This window comes from Muscardinus avellanarius, assembly GCF_963383645.1.
Source record: "Muscardinus avellanarius genome assembly, chromosome: 20".
Classification (NCBI taxonomy): Eukaryota; Metazoa; Chordata; class Mammalia; order Rodentia; family Gliridae; genus Muscardinus; species Muscardinus avellanarius.
In genome coordinates, this window is record NC_137806.1 from 2,162,344 (window position 1) to 2,184,470 (window position 22,127).

The 22,127-nt window shown below is 37.7% G+C and overlaps 1 protein-coding gene across 1 annotated transcript in view; it reads left to right on the plus strand.

The window, feature by feature from the left end:
- MALRD1 (MAM and LDL receptor class A domain containing 1) overlaps positions 1–22,127 on the plus strand; it is a gene marked incomplete at both ends in the record, with an annotated part of 671,257 nt that overhangs the window by 32,629 nt on the left and 616,501 nt on the right. The window contains 3 exons of the mRNA XM_080717079.1: positions 2,813–2,953; positions 20,161–20,252; positions 20,341–20,499. Coding sequence (XP_080573205.1) covers positions 2,813–2,953; positions 20,161–20,252; positions 20,341–20,499 — 392 coding nt within the window. The remainder of the gene's footprint in view (positions 1–2,812; positions 2,954–20,160; positions 20,253–20,340; positions 20,500–22,127) is intronic.

Here is a 22,127-nt window from a genome sequence, read left to right on the forward strand (position 1 = left end):
TGATGGCTGCGGTAGCAGTAATCTACATGTTGACTGATTTTACCAGCGCAATAGTGGATGTGTGGTGCATTAAATTAAAAGCAACCACACCTCAAGGAAGACCATCGACATGGTTTGAAGTGAGCAATTCTCTCTTGAGGAGAAAGTGAATATTAGAAAAGTTCCAATTGTATTTTTAACTAAGTAGTTGAAAATGTGTGCTGATTAGACTCGCTTTCAAAATTAAAAGAACCCCTGTTGAGACCATTTGCGGAGACTTCTATTTAGCTATTTTTTCTGGCTTCAACACTTCTGGAAATCATCATAATTACCCTACATGTTAAAAAGAACAAAGAACATTGCAAAAGGTGTCAACTAAATAATTGTATTGTAGGGTAATTTCTTGGTATTTGAAAGATGTTTGCCACCTACGTGAGAATGTTTGTACATTTTCTACATATAATTGGGAAAATGTGATAAAGTAACAGAATATTTCATAACCAGAGATCATTGTGAAAATCTGTTGGAGCTAAAACAAAAATTTTAAAAGAGATATATACTTATGTAAATATGTGTGCAGCCAATTGAACATTGGCATGCATTACTTAATGACAGGGATATGTTCTGAGAAATGCGTTATTAGGAAATTTCACTTTTGCGTCAATACTGTAGAATGTCCTTACATAAATCTAAGTCATATAGACTATCACCTACCGAGGCTATATTGGATAGCCACCTTTATATTTGTAGTTCATTGCCAACTGAAACATTGCTATGTGTTGCAGGAAGACACTGCACACTATATAATTTATTGTTATTGTTTTGGGGCTGGAAATTGAACCAAGGAAAATTTTCCCTCTGAGCTACATCCCCTGCCCTATTTTATGTTTTTTATTTTGAAACAGTATCTAGCTATGTTTATAGAGCCTCCCTAAGTTGCTGAGGCTGGCCACAAACCTGTGATCCTCCTGTCTCAGCCTCCCAAGTACTGCGATATTACTAGCATGTGCCATGGTGCCTGGAATTATAAATTAGTTTATTTGGGTTCAACCAGATTGCCTGGATTGAACTGGTATCCTTTGTTGGCTAGAATCTGATGAATCTTATTTCTGTCTGATAAAAATGCTATGGTGGTTTAACAACTGGACCTTTGAGCAGAGCTAAGAGATATACAGTGCTAGAGTCAAATAGACTGGATCCCAGCCTTCACCACAGCGATCAAGAGCATTTCCTGTGCAAATCACAGACTATCTATAGGACAATGGCTCAGTTTCCTCATTTTAAAATGGATGAAAATGACTGCTTTCTGGTGTCATTATAAGAAAATAAACTATTCAAGGAGAATGCCTAGCATAAAAGAAATAGCATCAATAAATTATAGCAATAAAGATTATTGTTAATATTCCATAATATAGATGGTGGGCAAAATATTTCAAAGTAAGAAATCTGGGAGTAAAATTTATAAAATAGACCATTCGCAATAAATCAGATTTAGTTAATATTGTTGAAAAGTATCATTTCTAAATCAGCTTTCAATTCTCATATGGGATTGCAAGAAAATGCACCAGGTATATTATTGTTAAACAATAGTTTTGTCTGAAAAGGGGATTGAGTAAGAATGGCGTCCTTGAAACCGTGTTTGCCAAGCATTATGAGCCAGCATAAATCCTACCTACCACTGTGGCTGATACAGCTAGTCAAGGAAAGAAGAAAGCTGTCAAAGGTAGTCCCCAAAGTGGTAAAGGCCTAAAACCTAGGGAGGGACTATTTACAATTGAGAATATATATATATATATATATATATTTTTTTTTTTTTTTTTTTTTTTTGTACTGGTGCTTGGACCCAGGGATGTTCTACCTCTGAACTATACCCCCAGACCTGTTTTATTTTCTTGTTTTGAAATAGGGTCTTGTGAGATTGCTGAGGACCTTGCTAGGTTGTTGAGGCTGATCTCAAACTTGTGATATTCCTGTCTCAGCCTTCTAAGAACTGAGATTACAAGTGTTGGCCACCATGCCCGACCAAAAGTGTCTATTTTTAGAATGTGATATTTACAGATGTTGACTAATGAATAAAACATACATGGTTAGTGATTGGGAATGGCCAGAGACGCACATCCTTTGCTTCTCCCAAGATTCTTGGATCAATTATTTGCAGAAAAAAGGAAAAACAAAAGAAAGAATAAAGAAAGGAAAGAAAAAAGAAAGAAAGGAAGGGAAGCGAGCAAGCGAGCCCAAGACGGCTCTGCTGTGAAATGGACCGAGTTTTCCGCAGTGGCCAAGATTCAGCAGGGAGGTGCCACGTGTACCTCCCGCGGGTGGCTGAGTTTTGGTCAGATGGGCTCTGCGGTTTGGCCTTCTCAAACTGAAATTCTAATAGGCCTGGGCGGCAGGAAGACCAAGGTGGGGTTAACAATGTTATCTTGAAATTTCTTACATTTTATGGCATTTAAGAGTTGTAAAATAGTTATTTGAGGGACCCAAGGGAGGATGTTATTATTCTATTCCTACAGGCAAAGAAAAGGGCTTTCTGTGGTTGAATGGTTTGGCCAAGACACTCATTTAATGAGAGCCAGAATGAGGATTAGGTCTTCGGTCCTCTGACCCGGCATGCCACTCTTTGTATTTGAACACACTAGTTCCTGCTGTGCTAATTTCTCAGAAGGTCATATGCAAAAGAGCTCTGCATTCGTAATGCAGGCTTAGGCTTAGACATATCATCTGTGTTTGCCACTTGTGGCTAACTTCTCTTTGACCACCACTGTCTTTTGTCTTAAGCCAAATGTGAAGCCAAATTAGCTTTCACAGTCTAATTTCTTTTCTCTCTTATTAGGCTTGGATTATGAAAGGTGTGATTTTGAGGAAGGGCTTTGTGCTATGGAACAAGACGAGACTCAACAACCTGGTTGGACGAAGAGAAATGGGATGTCTGGCCTGTCACCCCCATTCCACGACCACAGTGGGGACGTGTCTGGTAAATGCTTTGAATTTATTCATTTGCTTTTTCTTTCATTTCTGCATTTGTTGATTTGTTCCTGTTCCAAGTGTTTGTGTGGGAAAGTAGAATCTTGGTATTTATATAACAGCAATACTTAAAACATCTACATTAGTATACTCATATTTACATAGTAATAATTATTACGCCTAACTTTCCGCATCCTTCCATCATTGTTACAATATTTCTCACTGTGGAATGCAGCATCAGAGTCATATAATCTCTGGGATGACAACAGGTCTATCTTGCTGATAATTGGGATTTTACTTGCTCTTTGGAAGCTCTAAGGAAATGGTAAAATGTAAGCATAATACTACATAGATTACATAGCCAAATTTTTTTGCTTTAGGCTGGATTGATTTAAGCTCTGTCTAGTAGCGTTTGTTGAAGTCAGGCTGACTACAGAGATCTGGGGCTGCTCGGTAGCTTTAATGGGGCTCTAGGGCCAGATTTTTATTTCTATATTCGTTAGCTAATAAATGTTATTCACTCAACATTGTGTACCAAAATTTGTATTGGTGAGCAGAAATCAGCCTCATGCCCACCCTCATCTGATAACTTTCTGTATAATAAGAGAGATATTACATTTCTTGGCATAACTGAAGACTGGCTATTTCTGTAAGAGTGATGCTTCCCTCAAAGGGCAACGTGGCTCATGCCTGTAATGTTAGTACTTGGAAGGCTGAGATGGGAGAATCACATATTTGAGGTGAGCCTCAGCAACTTAGTTCTTGTTTCAAAATAAAAAATATTTAAAGGACTCGGGGTATAACTCAGAGGTAGAATGCATCTGAGTTCAATCCCCAGTACCAAGAAAAAAGGCACAATGCTTCTCATAAATGAAGACAAAGAAATGTTCAAATATGGATATTGCCCAAGGTATAACTTAAAGCAAGAAATGTTGTGCTATTATTGATTTGAACATTTTATATAAATATTAGACGTGTGGATTAGATTCCTGGGTCTGTCGCTTCCCAGCTAAATGTAAGATCTCAAGGAATTTACTTTTTTGAGTCTGAGTTCTTTGAACCTTAAGAAGGAGAGTGATGATGCCAAGGTCATGGGATTATTTTAAGAGCTACATGAAGCTGTGCATGGTGGTGCACACCGCTAATCCCAGTGCTTGGGAGGCTGAGCCAGGAGGAACAAAAGTTCAAGACTAGTCTCAGCACTTAGCAAGATCCTGGACAACTCAGCAAAATCCTGTTCTAAAACAAACAAAAAAACTTAAAAAAATAAAAGAGCTGGGTATACCTCAGAGGTAGAATGCCACTGGATTCGATTCCTACTACAATAAAACAAAACAAAACAAAAACTAAATGAGATAATTATTGGTAAGACTTATCACAAACTACTCGGTACTCTCAACAAAAAAGGTAGATATTCAGTCATTTCTGAATGATTTTGGTGTTGCTAAATTTAACTTCTATATAACTAAGACGAAGCTTGTCATTTATGTTGGCTTTGATGTCAAAAAGACTTTATTTAAATGTATTCCTCTACCATCTCATACCACATTAAGATGTATGACTACAATGCACCAATAAAAAATTTAAAAATTAAAATAAAATAAAGTAAAAATGTTAATGATGGGTAGACATGTGCCAAGTTTATCACAGAAAGAAACCAGTTTGAAATTTTGTTATGAGCATAGTTACGCATGGTGGTGATGCTGAATTTGGTTCCCAACCTCTTGCCTTTGCAACATCTTGTGATTTGCTCACGTGGTTCATTTTTCCTTCAGCGCCTCGGCATCGTTTCTCCCTTGTACTCGGAAGGTTCTTTTCCACACACATCTATTTTTCCTGGCTGTCTTGGTGACCACATACGTGGCCTCTTCTATCTGGCTCTTACACTAACCCTTGTTTCCCTCCTTATCTTGGAGTTGGACAACCCCAGAAACCCTACCACTTTGCTTCTTTCTTTCTTCCTTTTCTACCTTTTTTCCCCTCGTTTTTCTATACTTATTTTTAGATGCGTAGCCAAGAGATAAAATGGAGTCAGTTCATATTAAGGAAAAAAGGAGACGTTGTATAGGCATACATTGTTGAATCATATTGTCTGGACTAATATAACATCTCTGTGGTCAGCTGGATGGGACAGAATCTTTGCCCTGTCACCCAGCCATCTGGGTGGCCTCAGTTTCCTCACAGCTCCATAATGGGATGGAAATAATAATAAAAGCTGCATAGGAAAAAAGAGGCCAGTTGTTGTCTGGCACAAGTAACCCGAGGCTAGTGATTTTCACAGGAGTCAGTACCTCTTATCAATATAACTGAACATTAAATCAGGAGCATTCCTTAGTAATAACTGTAAATAAGAAAATGTTCTGGTGTAGATATTTACTGTTTAAAAGGTTTATTAAAAATCTGTAAACTTGTCTCCATTTCGAAGCTCTTATTTCCTAAGAATTAGTAAGGTTTTGGTTAAATTACTCTTGAAGTAAGTTGCTAGTGCTCTCGAATAAGATCTTTGAATCGTGTGATCCATGCCTTGGGTTTTCCAAGCTAAGTTTGAAAACCTATTAGGACATTAAAAAGTCACTCTTGTCAGTATTTGACATCTAATAAAGGCCAGAGGCAAAGAGATTAAAGTTTTCTATTGATTTTTCAAAGTATGTAACATTGCATTTGGATAAAATAGCATCACTACAACGCATTAAAATGCATTTTTTGCAATGATAGTATGTTTAAAAATAGAAGAATATAAGAATTTTAAAACTCTGAAATCCAGCTGATGATCATCTTAAGATATATAATTCACTGGAATTCTAAAATATATCGGCTGAAGATGAGAATAATTTATTTGTAAAGTTCATATTTCTCTTTATGCCATAGATTATTTCCTTATTTGGGTATTTAGAATTACTTTTAAATGGGAACATAGAGCTTTTGCCATTCTAAGCAGTTGCTGAGGTGAGTATAAAATCTACATAATACAGCCGGGCGTGGTGGCTCATGCTTGTAATCCCTGTTCTTGGGAGGCTGAGACAGGAGAAACGCACAGGTTCGAAGACAGCCTCAGCTACTTAGTGAGGCTCTCAGCAATTTAGTGAGACCTTGTTTCCAAATAAAATAGAAAATAGGTCTGGGAGTATAAGGTAGAAAAGCCCCTGGGTTCCAACCCTAGTACCACAAAAAAAAATCTACATAATATATTATGAAGCAGTCACACCATTGAATTGTGCCCAGTGTTTTTATTTTGGCATGTAGTAGTCAGAGGATATGTATCTGCAGTCTACATATATATCTTCAATCAATGACCTATGTTTTTTAGTTAAACAATGTTTAATAAAAGAAAATTATCTTTTATCATATTTATTTATAATAGTCTTCATTTCTTGAGATTATCTGAGTTCATCTCTGGTATCATTTCTGCTCAGCTTGAATTATTTCTTTTAGTATTTCTTGTAGTATAGCTCTGCTGATGATAAATTAGGTTAGTTTCCCTTTTCTGAACATGATTTTTATTTTGCCTTAATTTTTGAAATATATTCTTACTGGATATAAAATGTTTCATGGTCTTTTTTTTCCTTTTAGTACACTAAAGAATTGATTTCACTGTTTTCTGAGCCTCTTTATTTTCTGATATAAAATTCATAATTTCAAATTATTTTTGCTGTATGTAACATCTTTGATAAAATAAAAAGATATATAAAGATATATATGGATAAAGACATCTCTGATGCTTTTGGATTTTATCTTTATCTTTGGTTTTTGGCATGAGATTTTAAAATTTTATCCTATTTGAGCTTTATGAATCTGAAATGATTGTTTTCTGCCAATTTTGAGATATTCTGTCCTTATTTATTCAGATATCTTTTGTGCCCATCTTTCCTTTCCTTTCCTTTTCTTTTCTTTTCTTTTTTGTGGTACTAGGGTTCCTGGAAGCCATTCCACCTCTGGGCTACACTCCCAGACCTATTTTATATTTTTATTTTTTATTTTTGGAAACAGGGTCTCTTAAGCCAGTGTGGCTGGCTTCGAACCTGCACGATCCTCCTGTCTCCGCCTCCCAAGCGCGGGGATTACGAGCGTGCGCCACCATGCCCGGCAAACTCTCTTGCATCATCCTTTCTTTTCTCTGCTTCTTAGACTCCATACTTCAATACATGAGACTATAAGCCAAACACGCTGTTCTAGAGGAGAGACCGTCATACACTTTGACTTGATTTCAGACAATTTCAATTGGTCAGTCGTCTTTATGTTGTTTGATTCTTTTATTTTTGTTTTGTTTGGATTTTGAATATGTTGCTAAAATCATCCAGTGATTTTTAAAATAAAATATTGTATATTTCAACCTAAAAATTTTAATTCATTATTAAAAACATTTTGCTGAATTTCCTTCTTAATTTTCCATGCATTATAAGCATATTTTCTTTACCTCATCATGCATAATTGTAATAACAGTTATAAAATTCTTGCATGAGAGTTCCTTCTGTTGGTTTTTAATGATATGATCACACGCTGTGATGATTTGTCTATAAAATAATTGAGTTCATAACCTTAAAATTATGGGTACTAATGTTATAAAAGCCCTGTACTCTCTTTGGGATTTTCTTTTTCCAGAGAAAGGCAGTGCTTTGTTTCCCCAGTGACTGGCTTGCAAGAAATCAAGTTGCAAACTCTATCTCAGGCTGTGAGCAGCCCAATCTTGAACTATTCTAAGCTCCTATGCCTCCTTTGTTTGGCTCTCACGTTTCCTGAGGTCTGAGCTCATAGTTTTTTTCCTGTTCTTTAGTGCAGTCATGTTTTTGGCTGCATTTTTCATTCGGGCGATACCACCATCTTTTAATGTGTTCTGTGCTGCCTTTTATCAAGGGCACAGAAGCCATAGTCCAGTCCGTAGTAGTAGGCAGACCGTGTCGTACAGTGAGTTGGATGAGGAGGAGGGACGGGGAGGGGAGGGGGTGAGAATTGGGGAGGGGCTACATGAGTGATGTGCAGTGTGTCCATCTTGTGTCCATTAAGATGCATGACTACAATGTACCAATAAAAACTGAAATGCCCACCCCATTAGATGTGTGCCTACGACGCACCAATAAAAAGTTAAAAATTCAAAATAAATAAATAAAAAATCTACTCTAAGAAACAAAAGCGGCAAGTAGATGCAGTTCTCTGCATGGGCACCCTGGGAAGCCTAATGATGGCTTCCTTGCCATTTTCACACCTTCCTAGTGAATCAATAAAGAGACTCAGAGGGACTTAAACTCCTTAGAAGATTTATAAAGTTTGGTCAACAACACCTTGAAATGTGGCTAGTGGAACAAGAAATCCAGACGAGTATATATATGTATATATGTATATGTATGTGTGTGTGTGTGTGTGTGTGTGTGTGTGTGTGTGTGTGTATACACACAACTGTGGGAGGCAGAATTCCAAAGGTGTCCCCAAGGTTTGTTGTTTCCTGATTATTCAGCCAAACAGGGGCAGCTGCTGTAAAGGGAGTTATTTTGTAAGTGTAGTTCACCTTCAAATGAGAAGGTTACCCTGGACTCTTCAAGTGGGCCCAAGGCAATCTCTTGAACCCTTAAAAACAAAAGAGGAAGGTATGCGGTCCTTGGTGTGTTTCCTTCTGGACCCCACACCTCTCTCTCTCCCCTGACTCATGCATGCTGTTGAGATTGGCATTGGTGATGTCATATACATGCTACGCATCACATCTCCATCCCCTCCTCTCTTCCCTACACCCCTCCATCGCTCCATTGGAATCTCTATTCTTTTATACGGAGTCTCTTCTGTTACCCAGTCTCTCTCCAGCCTACACATATGGGAGACAGCACACAGCTGTTCACTCTCTGAGGCTGGCTCGACTCACTTAGCGTAGTATTCTCAGGTCACATCCACTTTCCTGCAAATGGCCAAGTGTTGGGTGCATGTGTATTCTTAGTACTCAAATAAACACAAACGAGGAAGGAAGGAGATCTGAGGCAGAAGGGAAGATGAGAGCGATTCGAGGTTTCAGGACTTGACCCACATTGCTGGCTTTGAAACGGTGGAAGAGAGGAGTCAGGCCAGGGCAGCAGGGGGCCCAGGCATGGAACGCCATCGCTGGCCAACGACCAGCAGAGAAGCAGGGACGCGATGGAATGCATTCTGCCAATGAGCCGAAAAGGATTCATCCCCAAGCCTTCAGAAAGGCGCACGGCTGGCAAACATTCATTTTGGCCTTTTGAGCATCTGAGCAAGGAACTGAGTGCACTGTGCCTGGACCCGTGACCCGCAGAAACTGGGAGAAAATACACTTGTGTTGCTCTGAGCAACAAGTGTGTGGTAATTTGTTATGGCGGCAGTAAATATGAGTACACTAATTTTCAGAGTTCCTAGGAAAAATTTATAGTTTCTTGATGGTCCATTCACACTTATAATTATCTTTTCAGTATTTTAAAACTCTTGCCTCAGTAGGGAAAAAAAAATCCTACATTTGAAGTCTGGAGACGAGGAATTTTGACTTTGCTTGAGCACTAATTAGTAGCACGATCTCAAGGCAAAGCCCCAGGCTTTCATTTTCTCCTTTACCTGGTCCCAGTTCGTCTAGTTTTTCATATGCCTGATGTTTTATTCTTACTGCTTCCACTGCCTGTCTTTGGTGCGTGTTGAAAATTGGGCGTCTGTCTTTGATTAAAGCCACTTGCTCCTGCTTCCCTAGCCCGAATAATTTTTATGAGTTCATATCAATTTCAAATGGATCAAAGACCTAAATGTAAGGCCCTAAACTTTGAAACTGCTACAAGAAAGCATAAGGGAAATCCTTAAAGAAAAAGGCACAGGCCAAAAAACTTCCTGAACAGGACTCCAATCGCCCAGGAAATAGAGCAAGAATAGGACTGCGTCAAATCCAAAAGCTTCTGCACAACAAAGGAACAGTTAAGGGTTTGCAGAAATTACAGAATGGGAGGAATCCTTGCTAGTTACTCCTCTGATAGAGGACTAGTATCCAGACTATATAAAGAACTTGATATAGTTACACCAAGATACGATAACCCAAGTGGGCAAACGAGCTGAGTAGACATTTCTTAAAAGAAGTGTGAATGGTCAATAATTATGTAAAGAAAAATTCACATCTGGAGGCATTGGGGAAATGCTAATCTACATTGAAACGCCATCTCACCCAGTAAAATGGCTATCATCAAGAACACAAGGAACAATAAATGCTGGTGCAGATTGTGGGAAGTGAGAACTCTTGTATATTATTAGTGGGAGTATAAATTAGTACAATATTACAGAAACCAAAATGGAGGTTTCTCAAAAAACTAGAATTAGAACTACCAGATGATCCAGCTAGACCTGAAGAAATTAAAGCCAGCACACTGCAGTGACGCACGTGTACCAATGTCTATCAAGGAGTAGTCACAGTAGCCAAGACATGGAATCAGCCTAGGTTCCTGTCAATGGATGAAGAAAATAGGACATTGCACACAGTAGAGTATTGTTCAGACAGAAAGAAAATGAAACCATGTTCTTTGCAGAAAAATAGATGAATCTGGATATCATCACATTAAGCAAAATAAGTCAGACCCAGAAAAAACAAGCTTCAAGCCAAATGCTGTGATGCACGCTTGTCATCCCAGGACTTGGGAGGCTGAGACAGGAGGATGACAGGTTTAAGGCCAGCCTCGGCACCTTAGCAAGACCTTGCCTCAAAATTTTAAAAAAAAATAGGGCTGGGAATGTAGGTCGGAGGTAGAATACTCTCCTCCAGTGAGTTCAATCCCCAGTGCCAAAAATAAATAAAAATTAAAATAATAAGAAAGATAAAAAACACAATTCTTACATTTTTTTCTTATAGTGGAATCTGGGGAGGAGGCATACACTGTAAAAACAACAGGGGTTCTATTAGAGAAGAGGAAGGAGACGGGGCAGGAGAAGGTTAAGAGAAGGTAATCGAAGTGGATATGATCAAAGTTATTTGCATGTATGAATATGCCACATTATTATGAGATTGTTTTCCTCCTTTTCCTTTCTGATTTTTCATTTCCAATGTATAGAAATGCAACTGACGTATGCTCATGGATTCTCCATCCTAAAAACGTACTAAACTCACGCACAGTTCTGTTTGTTCCTATTTTTGCATTTTGGTGCTTCCTCTGGTTCTTCTAAGTGCAGTCATGGCATCTGCAAATAGAGATAGTTCTCATTTTTTCTCTCCGTGCTGGGAGTGTTTTCTGTTACTGCCTTGCATCATTGCTGGATGGAAGCTTACGTACACTGCTGATTAGAAGCAGGGGTGGCGGGCATCTTTGTTCCTGTGAGGAGGATTTTGTCCCCAACAGTTTACTACTAGGTATGCTGTTTATTGGTGAGCTTTTTTGTAGAAGTCATCTATAAGGCAGAACAAGTTAGCTTCTTTTATTAGTATGCCAGGTATTTTTCTTATGTGAGAATATTGGACTTTGTCAAACGTGTTGTTCGCTTCTATTTGAGGTGGTTGTGTGTTTTTTGTCCTTCATTTGAGCAACGTGATATTTACAGTGTTGGGTTTTCATGTTGAGCCAACGTTGCATGCCTGCTGTACATTTCACCCAGTCACGGTGACTAACCTTCAGTATGTCACATATTCATCACATGTACTGCTCTGTTATTTTCTTGTTAAGGTAGTGTTGGCCTCATAGAACGGTTGAGAGTGTTTACTCATCTCTGGATTTTTTCAAGAGTTTGCAAGTGCTTTGGTGTTAGTCCTTTGAATGTTTTATAGAATCCAATAGTAAAGGCTTCTGTGCCTTAGACTTTGTTGTTGTGGCGTGAAATTTATTATTTCTCCACTCTCTTTACAAGTTATAGTGTATTCAAATTTTCTCTTTCTTTTTGAGTTATCTTGGTAGTATGTCTTTCTAGAAATTTATTTAATTTAGGCTGCCTTATTTGTTAGCGTGGAATAGTTCATTTTTCTAATCGCTTTTGTAAGGTTTAAAATTATTTCTCTCATTTAAATCTCTGCTTTAATTTCTATTTCTCTCCCTGCCTTCTTCCCTCTCTTTTTCTTCAGTAGTTGACGAAGATATTAGTCAATTTTTTAGGTATTTCTAAGAAACAAATTTAATTACAAATAGTTTTCTCTGCCAGGCATGGTGCCGCGTACCTGTAATCCCAGTATTTGGGAGGCTGAGACAGAAGGAGCATGGGTTTGAAAAAAGCCTCAGCAGTGAAGTGAGACTCTCAGGAACCTAGTAGGACTCTGTTTTAAAATAAAAAATATTGTCGGGCGTGGTGGCGCACGCTTGTAATCCCCGCGCTTGGGAGGCGGAGACAGGAGGATCGCGCAGGTTCGAAGCCAGCCGCACGCGCTGGCTTAGGAGACCCTGTTTCCAAATAAAAATGTAAAAATAGGTCTGGGAGTATAGCCCGGAGATCGAAGGGCTTCCAGGAACCCCAGTACCACCAAAATAAATAAATAAATAAAATAAATAAAATAAAATAAAAATATCATAGGACAGACAGGTATAGGTAAGAAGCAGAATGCCCCTGGGTTCAATCTCCAGCAACAAAGGTTCTTTCTAATTTTCTTTTTTTACTTTTTCTCTTGTCGATTTATTTCTTCAATGTGTACTATTTTATTTCTCTGCTTTTTCTTGTGTTCAGTTTGTTATTTTGAATTCTTAAGGTGGAATATTAAATTGTCTTTTCTTTTTAAAATTTAGCCATTTTTAGCTACACATTTCTTTCTGAGCAGGGATTTAACTGTACCACATACACTTTGGCATGTTGCACTTTTCATTTTCATTAATTTAAAAGCAGTTTCAATTTTCTCTTATTTATTTTTGACCCTCTGGTTATTTAGAATATTGTTCAATTTCCGTGTATTTGTAAATTTTCTCCATGTCCTTTTGTTATTGATTCAAATAATTCTACGGTGGTTGGAAAATATACTTGTATAGGCTACATTTTCTTAAATGCTTTGAAATTGGTCTTATGACTTAAAATATGATCTTTCCTGGATAGTGTTCTGTGTGTGCTTTAGAAGCATGTGTAGTCAGGCATGGTGGCACACGCCTGCAATCCCAGTACTTAAAAGGCAGGTTAGAGGCTGGGCGTGGTGGCGCACGCTTGTAATCCCTGCGCTTGGGAGACGGAGACAGGAGGATCACGCAGGTTCGAAGCCAGCCGCACTGGCTTAAGAGATCCTGTTTCCAAAAATAAAAATAGGTCTGGGAGTGCAGCCCAGAGCTAGAAGGGCTTCCAGGAATCCTAGTACCACCCCCCCCCAAAAAAAAAAAAAAAGTCAGGTTAGAGGACAGCCTCAGGAAGTAGTGAGACTTTCATAAACCTAGTAAGACCTTGCCTCAAAATAAAAAATAAAATAGGGGTGTGTAACTTAGAGGTAGAATGCCCCTGGGTTCCATCCCCAGCAACACACACACACACACACACACACACACACACACACACACACACACAGCATAGATATAGAGTTGTTGATGGAATGTTCTGTGCGTCCATTAGGATTAGTTTGTTGATAAAGTTGTTCAAGTCCTCCCTTTCTTTGCTGATCTATTATCAATTTTTGTCTATTTTTGAAAGTTAATTATTGAAGTCCTTAATTATGATTGATGAATGTTCTGTTTTTCACTTCAATTCTATTAGCTTTTGTTTTATATATTTAGGAGCTTTGTTTTTAGGTACACGTGGTTATAACTGTTTAATTTTCTGGATGAGTTGATCTCTTTATTACTATAAAATACCGTTCTTGAGCCAGCGTGGTGGCACACACTTGTAATCCCAGTACTTAGGAGGCTGAGACAGGAAGATCACAGGTTTGCAGCTAGCCTCAGCTACTTAGTGAGACTCTGTTTCAAAATAAAGAATAAAAAATAGGGCTGGGGGTGTAGCTAAAAGATAGAATGCCCCTGGGTTCCATCCCCAGTACCACAATCAATCAATCAATCAATCAATATGAAATGTCCTTTTTATCTCATTTCTTTTTTGTTTAAAATCCCATTTGTTTCTGAATTGTATAGAACCATTTGAGTTTTCTTTTGGTTATTGCTTGTATTCAGCTTATTTAACATCCTTTTAATTTCAGCCTTTTTATGTAGTTGAATCTAAATGGTGTCTCTTGTAGACAGCATACTATTAGAAGATAATTGTATATAATATTGCCGCATCTGACTTTTGATTGAAGAATTTAATTCATATGTATATAACATAATTACTGGTATAGTTTACACCTGTCATTTTGATATTTGTTTTCTCTATGATTGGCCTCTTTCTAGCTACTCTTTTTCTCCTTTACTGGCTTCTTCTGTTTTAAAGAAATTTTCTAAAAATTTAAAGAAAATAAAGATGTTTTCCAGTATATTGTATTAATTTTTTTGCCATTTTTTACTGAGTTTGTGTGTGTGTGTGTGTGTGTTACTGTCTCTGAGTCACATCTTGAGCTCTATTTAATTTTTTTATTTTAAAACAAGGTTTGACTAAATTACTATCTTGTCAAGTTGCCAAGGCTGGCCTTAAACTTATGATCGTCCTGTCTCAGCCTCTGAAGCAGTGAGATTACAGTATACACCACCACACCAGACCATGGCACTTTTATATATCTGATTCATTTAATTAATAGCTGATCTAGGTATTATTTTTAACAAATTAATTTATAGCAGCCTAGGATGGATTTATACCGAAGAAATCAAAGAGCCTCAATTTTTGCTCCTTTGCATATGATTGTCAAAAGCTTTATTTTTCAGCTGGGTATGGTGGCACACCCTTGTAATACTAGTACTCCCAGTACTTGGGAGGCTGAGACAGGAGAATTGCATGTTTGTGGCCAGCCTCAGCTACTTAGTGAGGTCCTTTGCAACTTAGTGAGACTCTTTCAAAAACATAATAATAATAATAATAATAATAATAATAATAATAATAATAAGTAGGAAGTAGGGCTGGAGGTATAATTCAGAGGTAGAATGTCCCTGGATTCAATCGCCAGTACTGCAAATAAATAAATAAATAAATAAGGCTTTATTTTCATAGATTTTGTGCCTTCTAATACTGAATGGTTGCTACTGATTTTTATCAACTATATACTCATTTATAACAATTTATTATTGATTTTTATTATATATCTCATTGAGAGTCTATTTTATGGGACACAATTCTGATGATGTCTTTAATTTTTTAGACAAGATTTTTTCCATCCTTTGAAAACACTCATAGAACCTGACTATGAGTATTAAAAATATCACCTGTCTCAAAGATGATGGCACTTGCTCAGAGCCATCCACTGATGGCTTCTCCCTTCTGAATGGGTTACATATTTTGCTTCTTTACAGTTTTCAAAAAATATTTTTAAGCCTGGACATGTAAAACAATACATTATAGGACCTATGGGAATCTTGTGCCCTCCCTGCCCTTCCCCAGGTTTGTTATTACTTTGTAAACATTGTTTATGTCTGTTCATTTATTTTTATAATTCAGTGACTTTTTAAAAGCTAATTAAGTAAGGCCTTATTCCTGTGATGTTTGGCCAGTGACTTCTCTACTTAGTGAGCGTATGGATGGATAGAGATTTGAACCTATAATTACTTCAGGTTGTTAGAAAAATATGCCACAAACCAGGCACAGTGGTGCAGGCTTGTAATCCCAGTACTGGGGAGGCTGAGACAGAGGATCGCAAGTTTGCAACCAGCCTCAGCTATTTAGAGAGGCTTTCCACAACTTAGTGAGACCCTGTTTCCAAATAAAGAATAAAAAATAGGGCCGGGGATGTAGCTCAGAGATAGAATGCTCCTAGGTTTAATTCCTGGTACCACACACACACACACACAAAAAGCCACAAATGGAGCAGGTTATACGCAACATAATTTATTTTTCAGAGTTCTTGAGGCTGGGGAGTTCAGGATCCAGGTCGCGGCAGAGTCGGTATCTGGTGAAGACCCACTTCCTGGTTCACACACCAGCAGTCTCTGTCTTCTCATATGGCAGAAGGGGCAGGGAAGTCCTTTGGGGGATATCTTTCCCCTTCAGGAGCACTCTGCACTCATACTCTACTTACATCTCACAGTCCCCGTTTCCTAATACTACATCAGTGACAAGGTTTTAACTCATGAATTTTGGGAAGGACACCTCAATCATTTAGACCAGCGCAGTGTAGAACCAACAACGTCTCAGTGCTCGCTGAGGAATTCCTGTGTGCTTTGTCGAAGTGTAGTTTCAACACTTAGAGAGCTCTGCCTTAGTCTTCAATTCCTGCTCTCATAGAGCCGCAAGGTCAGCTAGAGATGAGCACTTAGAAGCTTCCCGGGTTTTTCCAGAGCAGGTACACAGCTCTATACCTGCACCCACCCTTCTAGATTTGTAGGAATATGTCGGTTCTCTTCAAAGCCCCTATGAACACTGAATTCCCACGAGTGTTAGGATCAGCGTGTTGTCTTCTTCAATTGTTACTCACCGCCTGAGGCAACTATAAAGTTAAAGTTACTGGTTGCTTTCAACAAATCCTTTGTATGGAGGCAGATTTTTTTTTGCACTGAGAGAGCCATTATTAGGATCAATTTCAAATAATGTGTTGAATTATAACAATTATATGGAAATGAGGACTTGTCAAAGCTGTAGCTCCATTTTACTTATTTTGATAATTTCTGAATTGTTTTATTACTAAATGGCCTATGGGTTATATTTAACATCTTAATTTATAATAACCTAGGATGGATTAATTACCAACTAAATCAAGTAGTATTAGATGCTAAATACAGTATGTTATATGCTGACTTTCAAAATTATCATGGAGCTAGAGTGAATAATGAGATGAGAACAAATTAAACAACATAAAACAGTGTTTTACTGAGATACAGTCATTTCTTGATTAAAACTTTTGGCTTACTTGCTAGGGCTTTGAAAAAGTTAATTCTGACCATTTCATAATTTTCAAAAATGCTTTCATGGATGAAAAAAATTTTATATTGTGATTTATAAAAATCTTTATATTGTGATTTTCACTAACATCACCTTCATGCTTTATTATATGTTTTATGATATTATTAAGTAACTGCCCTTGACCTTTGTCACTGAGGCTAGACATCAGTTGACATAGAGGTGTTTATACAGAAGTTACTAACATGGTATCAATAAGGTGTTACTATTTGAGATACAGTTTTCACCAGTATTATCTGGTTGTGTAGAACTTGTTAGTTTAATGAACACTCATGAGACAAAACTTGTTGGAAACAAAATTTAATGAATAAATAGAAATTAAAACTTGAAGGACTTCTAAGACTAATACTTCCGGTTATCTCAGTGGAGCCATCTTTCAGTCTACGATGAACATAGATATTTTTTTTGGTTTACAAAGTTTTACACTTCAACCTTTGCCTGAGGCCTTGGATCTTGTCAGGAAGATTCGTTTCCATAATTAGGGTTTTGGGAAATGTTCTTAAGAAGTGATTTTCATTTACTTCTGGGTTTTCTTGAGCCAATTGGTTGCGAATCAACCTGAAAAAGGATTTATTTTTCCCCGACTCACATGCAGCCCCATTAATCACTTAGAACTTGAGGAATGGAGGAACACAAGGCTGCTTATTAACAGCCGAGAAAAGTGAAACAGGAAATTCTCTCTTATCTTTCTTGAGGATCGAGGCTGGCAGATTTCATTGCCAGAATAACTGGATTTAATTTTCAAAACTTGATTCATGATTTTTGTGGCTGTCATATTTTATTCACTCCCTTCCTAGGTCATCCATCTTGGTTTATGTTGGAATGTTATTTCAATATTTAATGAGAAAATGTTCTTAGGAGCCCTCCCTCTAGCATGAACATTTAAGATTACATATGAAATCACGTTTGTGATAAGAATACATGTTTGTCTTCTTATTTTGTCATTTTAATTATTAACAATTTATACAAGATTATCTTAAAGGTATGTTTGAGCACTTTATTTTGCATTTTATTTTATGGCTTTAGGCACAAAATGGGAATATTTGAATCATAAACTGGAAAGAGTAAGGCATGTAGATTAACAGGAAACGGACAAGGATGATAACGTATGTGTGTGTGTGCATATGTGCATATAATAGTTATATTATTAGGCTGCTTCCAGGTTTAGGAAGGGTCTGTGGAGACAATATTGGATACATGATACCCTTTTTGTTATCCAAGAACTTCTTACTGTCTCTTTTTATGGGAGTATTGGATGATGGAATAAGCATTTGGAAAATGTTGTGTGGCCAAAAGTTTACCTTTTCCTTACCTATAAACATGATGACTAATGTCCTCTGTATAGATAGGAAACTTCTAGAAGGTCGTAAGAAACATCTTCACAGGTGAGTTAAATTCTGTACTCATGCAAATAGATGTAAGTAGCATGACGTGCAATTCTAAAAACAAAAGCAAACGTTATTGTCACTAAGTTGGAATTAAAGGTAGAGAGCAGATACTATTATTGAGCATATTTTGAACAACTCCAACTCCTCCTCCTCTTTCCCTCCATTCTTCTTCTTCTAATGTCAAACTTTACTTTCTCCTGTGACCTTAAAATGAACATTTATTTAATATTTGACAAAATACAGAATACTTTCTGGTGGAATACCATGTGAAATAATTTATGTCTATAAAATACCAAACAAAATAATTTATATCTATAAAATGCTTTGCCTAATTATTTAAATAATTTGTCTTTGTTTGATTTGAACAATATTGCAAATGCTACTTTATTATTTAAAAGCTTAATATATCAGATTTGACTTTTTGTTGTTTTTGTTGTTCTGGGGATTGAATTTAGGGACATGCCAGTACTGAGCTACACTCCCAGTCTTTTTTATTGAAACTGGGTCTCACGAAGTTGCTGAGGCTAGCCTTGAACCTGCAATTCTCCTGTCTCAGCCTCAGTACCACCACCGTGCCTAGACAGATAAAAATAAATATGTTTAGTTTCCTTGAAAAATAAAAATTGTTTATCTCTGTGTATCTCATGGATTCCTTTTTGTAAATAAGTATAATTAAATGATAACTTAAGACTTGTTGAATATTATTACTATTTGTACTGCTAATAATATTATTGGAACTTTAAACAATATATCTGTATAGCTCATTATGCTTATTATTTACTTGCTTAACCAATGTTTTGAAAAAGCAAACTATTGTGTATCCACTTGTACCACCATGATACCAGTGCTCCATCTAAATTATGAGTATAGAATAATTAGAATGTATTCTCAGCACAAGTGATTTTAATTACGCTTCTGACAATATCCATAAGCAATCATTAATTTCACTGTTTCATGCTTAGTTAGGGTGAAATTTCAGAATAATAGTGGGGAAGAAGATGTGATATTAGATTTGATTTACTCTCCAGCTTCAGAATACCAATGGATAGGTTTGATAGATATGGTAGTAATGTCTCCATAATAATCAGCAGCATCAATTCCTCATTGCTCTTTTGGGGAGCTGAGGACTGAACCCAGGGGCACTCTACCCCCAGCTACATACTCAGCTGTTTTTATCTTTTATCTTGAAACGGGGTCTCACTAAGTTGCTGAAGCTATCCTCGAACCTGTGATCCTCCTGTCTGAGCCTCCCAAGTACTGGGATTACAGTCCTATACCACCATGCCTGGCTTTCTCATTGCTTTTAACAAATAGAAACACACCAAAGAGTGGAGCAGAAAGCAGTGGTTCCCAGATTACACACTCTAACATCCTTGTGGCGTATGGCAGGGATGTCTGCAAGCCCCGGGGATGCCAACGTTTGTTGCAGAGGCCTCCAGACAGTAGCAACCACAGGCATCACCTGTACGAAGCAAGGGCGTCAGGGCTCAGTGTGTGACTTAGATTTCTGGGATAAGTTGGAGCCAAGGTTTGAGAAGAAAGGCACAGTAAATAATGATCTCCTGTGGATTCTTCATCCGAGTGCTCATTTTGGTACACAGGCCAGTTCACTGTTGGTCCTGGGTGCTAGCTTCGCAGGCCATCCTTTTCTATGTCAGGTATAAATTGGGTTGTATACGGAGTATAATCACAATTAGTTATTTCACTGGGACATAGAAGTTAGCATATTAGCAAAAGAAAATAGCGGGGCTTAACTTTTCTTGAGTCTTGAAAGCTCCTTTACTTTCTAAAAAATATACTTTTATTGGTGCATTGTACTTTTTCATTCTTTAAACTCAGTTAGACTTAGCTAACGTGATGTGCGCCCGGGCACTGGAGCCTTGAGTGGGTCTGGCGACGATCGCTGTGAATCTAACGCCCTGACTCTTGTGCCGTTCAGCTCACTTCCTCTCACTGGCCAGCGTGGATTCAACTCCCGCAAACTTAAGAAGCAGAATTTTCCTTCCAACTAAGGACTCGCGTGCTTGCCAGGTATTTGAAAATACACCGCATTTTAAGTCCTCTGTTCCATTTGGAAGCTCCTCGTCGTAATTTCTTGGTTCCTAATTTTTGTTCACAGGTTACATTTTATTACTTCAGCCGTGGGAACGGCACACTGAGGGTAGGTCTTCAAACCGGATGTGACGGTCCTATTGGGCACTTATGGCAAGACACTGCAGGGCCCCACAGTCAATGGGAGAGAAAGGCCATCACGATCCAGAGTGTCCAGAGATTCCAGGTATGTGTGCTCCGGTCCCTGACTATGTCTTTCAAAGAAAAGTCCTAACTTCCAGATGTTTATCACAGGTGAACTGAAAGCATAGCGGTCCAAGCTGGGTGTGATGACACGTGCCTGCAATCCCTGTACTTAGGAAACTGAGATAGGATTGCATGTCGGAAGCCAGCCTCTGCAACTTAGTGAGACCCTGTTTCCAAATAAAACAATAAAATAGGGCTGGAGGGTAGTTCAGAAGTACAACGACTCTGGGTTCCATCCTCGGTACCACAGACAAATAAACAGAAAGCAACACAACAACAAAAATAAAATGGCTAGCTCACTTAGCCAGGGACTGAGGGATTCCCCAGAATTATTAGATGCTGAAAGTGGACAGTCTGCGTCAAGTTGGGATGGCTGGTCACTTTATAATACACTTTAATGACAAGGTTTTTGAATTTATATAAGGAGATATGCAGATACATCAGTACGATATAGCCCTGTCTTCTCTGAAATTATTGAACCTTTTCTGTTTTCCTCTTCAATTTTTCCTAATTATTTTGGTTCTGAGAGTTGCACCTCGGGATGTACTACCTTTGAGCTATAACCCTAGATCTCTTTTTATTTGTTTTAATTTTTTTAAACACTGTCTTGTTAAGTGGCTGAGGGTTCGTGATAAACTGCTGAGGCTGGCCTTGAATCTGCAATCCTCCCGTCTCAGCTTCCAAAGTAGTGGTATTACAGGTGTATGCCACCATATTCAGCTTCCTCTCTCATTTTTTAATCCCTTCTTTCTTTTCATTTCTTTTCCCCAAGAATCAACTTCCTTCCAAACTTTTCCTTATGCCTTTGAGAAAACAGAATAATGTCGGGTAATGAGGAAAGCGATTATTTAATTTACATACTAATTCCAAACACCGTTCAAGTGAAGTAATTGCCACATCCATCTCATGGCGAAGCTCAGTTCAACACAGCCTTATTTTTCTAAATAATTTTGAGAATTAAATTCAAGCCTATAAAAGACAAACTTATTTATGCAGCCTAATAAAATGTACGCATGGTAGAAAATTTAATCTGGTGATTATTACAAGATTTCCTGGAAAAGTATTGAATATTTTAAAATTTGGGACAGGCAAGCAAAAATTTCCAGTTAATAATGATACCTTCAGCTGGGCCTAGTGGCACAGGACTAAAACCGCAGTACCTGGGAGGCTGAGGCAGAAGGATTGCAGGTTCAAGGACAGCCTTAGTGAGACACTGTTTCAAAAATAAATAAATAAATAAAAATTAAAAGGCTGGCTGTGTTTATCAGAGGTAGAATGTCCCTAGGTCAATGCCCAGTAAAACACACACACACACACACACACACACACACACCTTCAATCGTGTTACTCCTAAAAAATTTTTATTCTAAACCTGGAATGTGCACCAATTTAGGTCTAGTAGGTTTCTTTTTATCATCTATTTTAAAAATGATATAATAATAATAATCAATTTTATGATATAATAATCTTATTCTGTAGCCAAGTGAAGAATTTAGCACTTGCCTAAATATAAGGGCTGAGTTATTCAATTTTTCCTTCAGCTGTTTTTGAGTGAGAAAGAACGATTGACAGATGAACAGGATCTCTCTTATCAAGGTTGGCTTATGA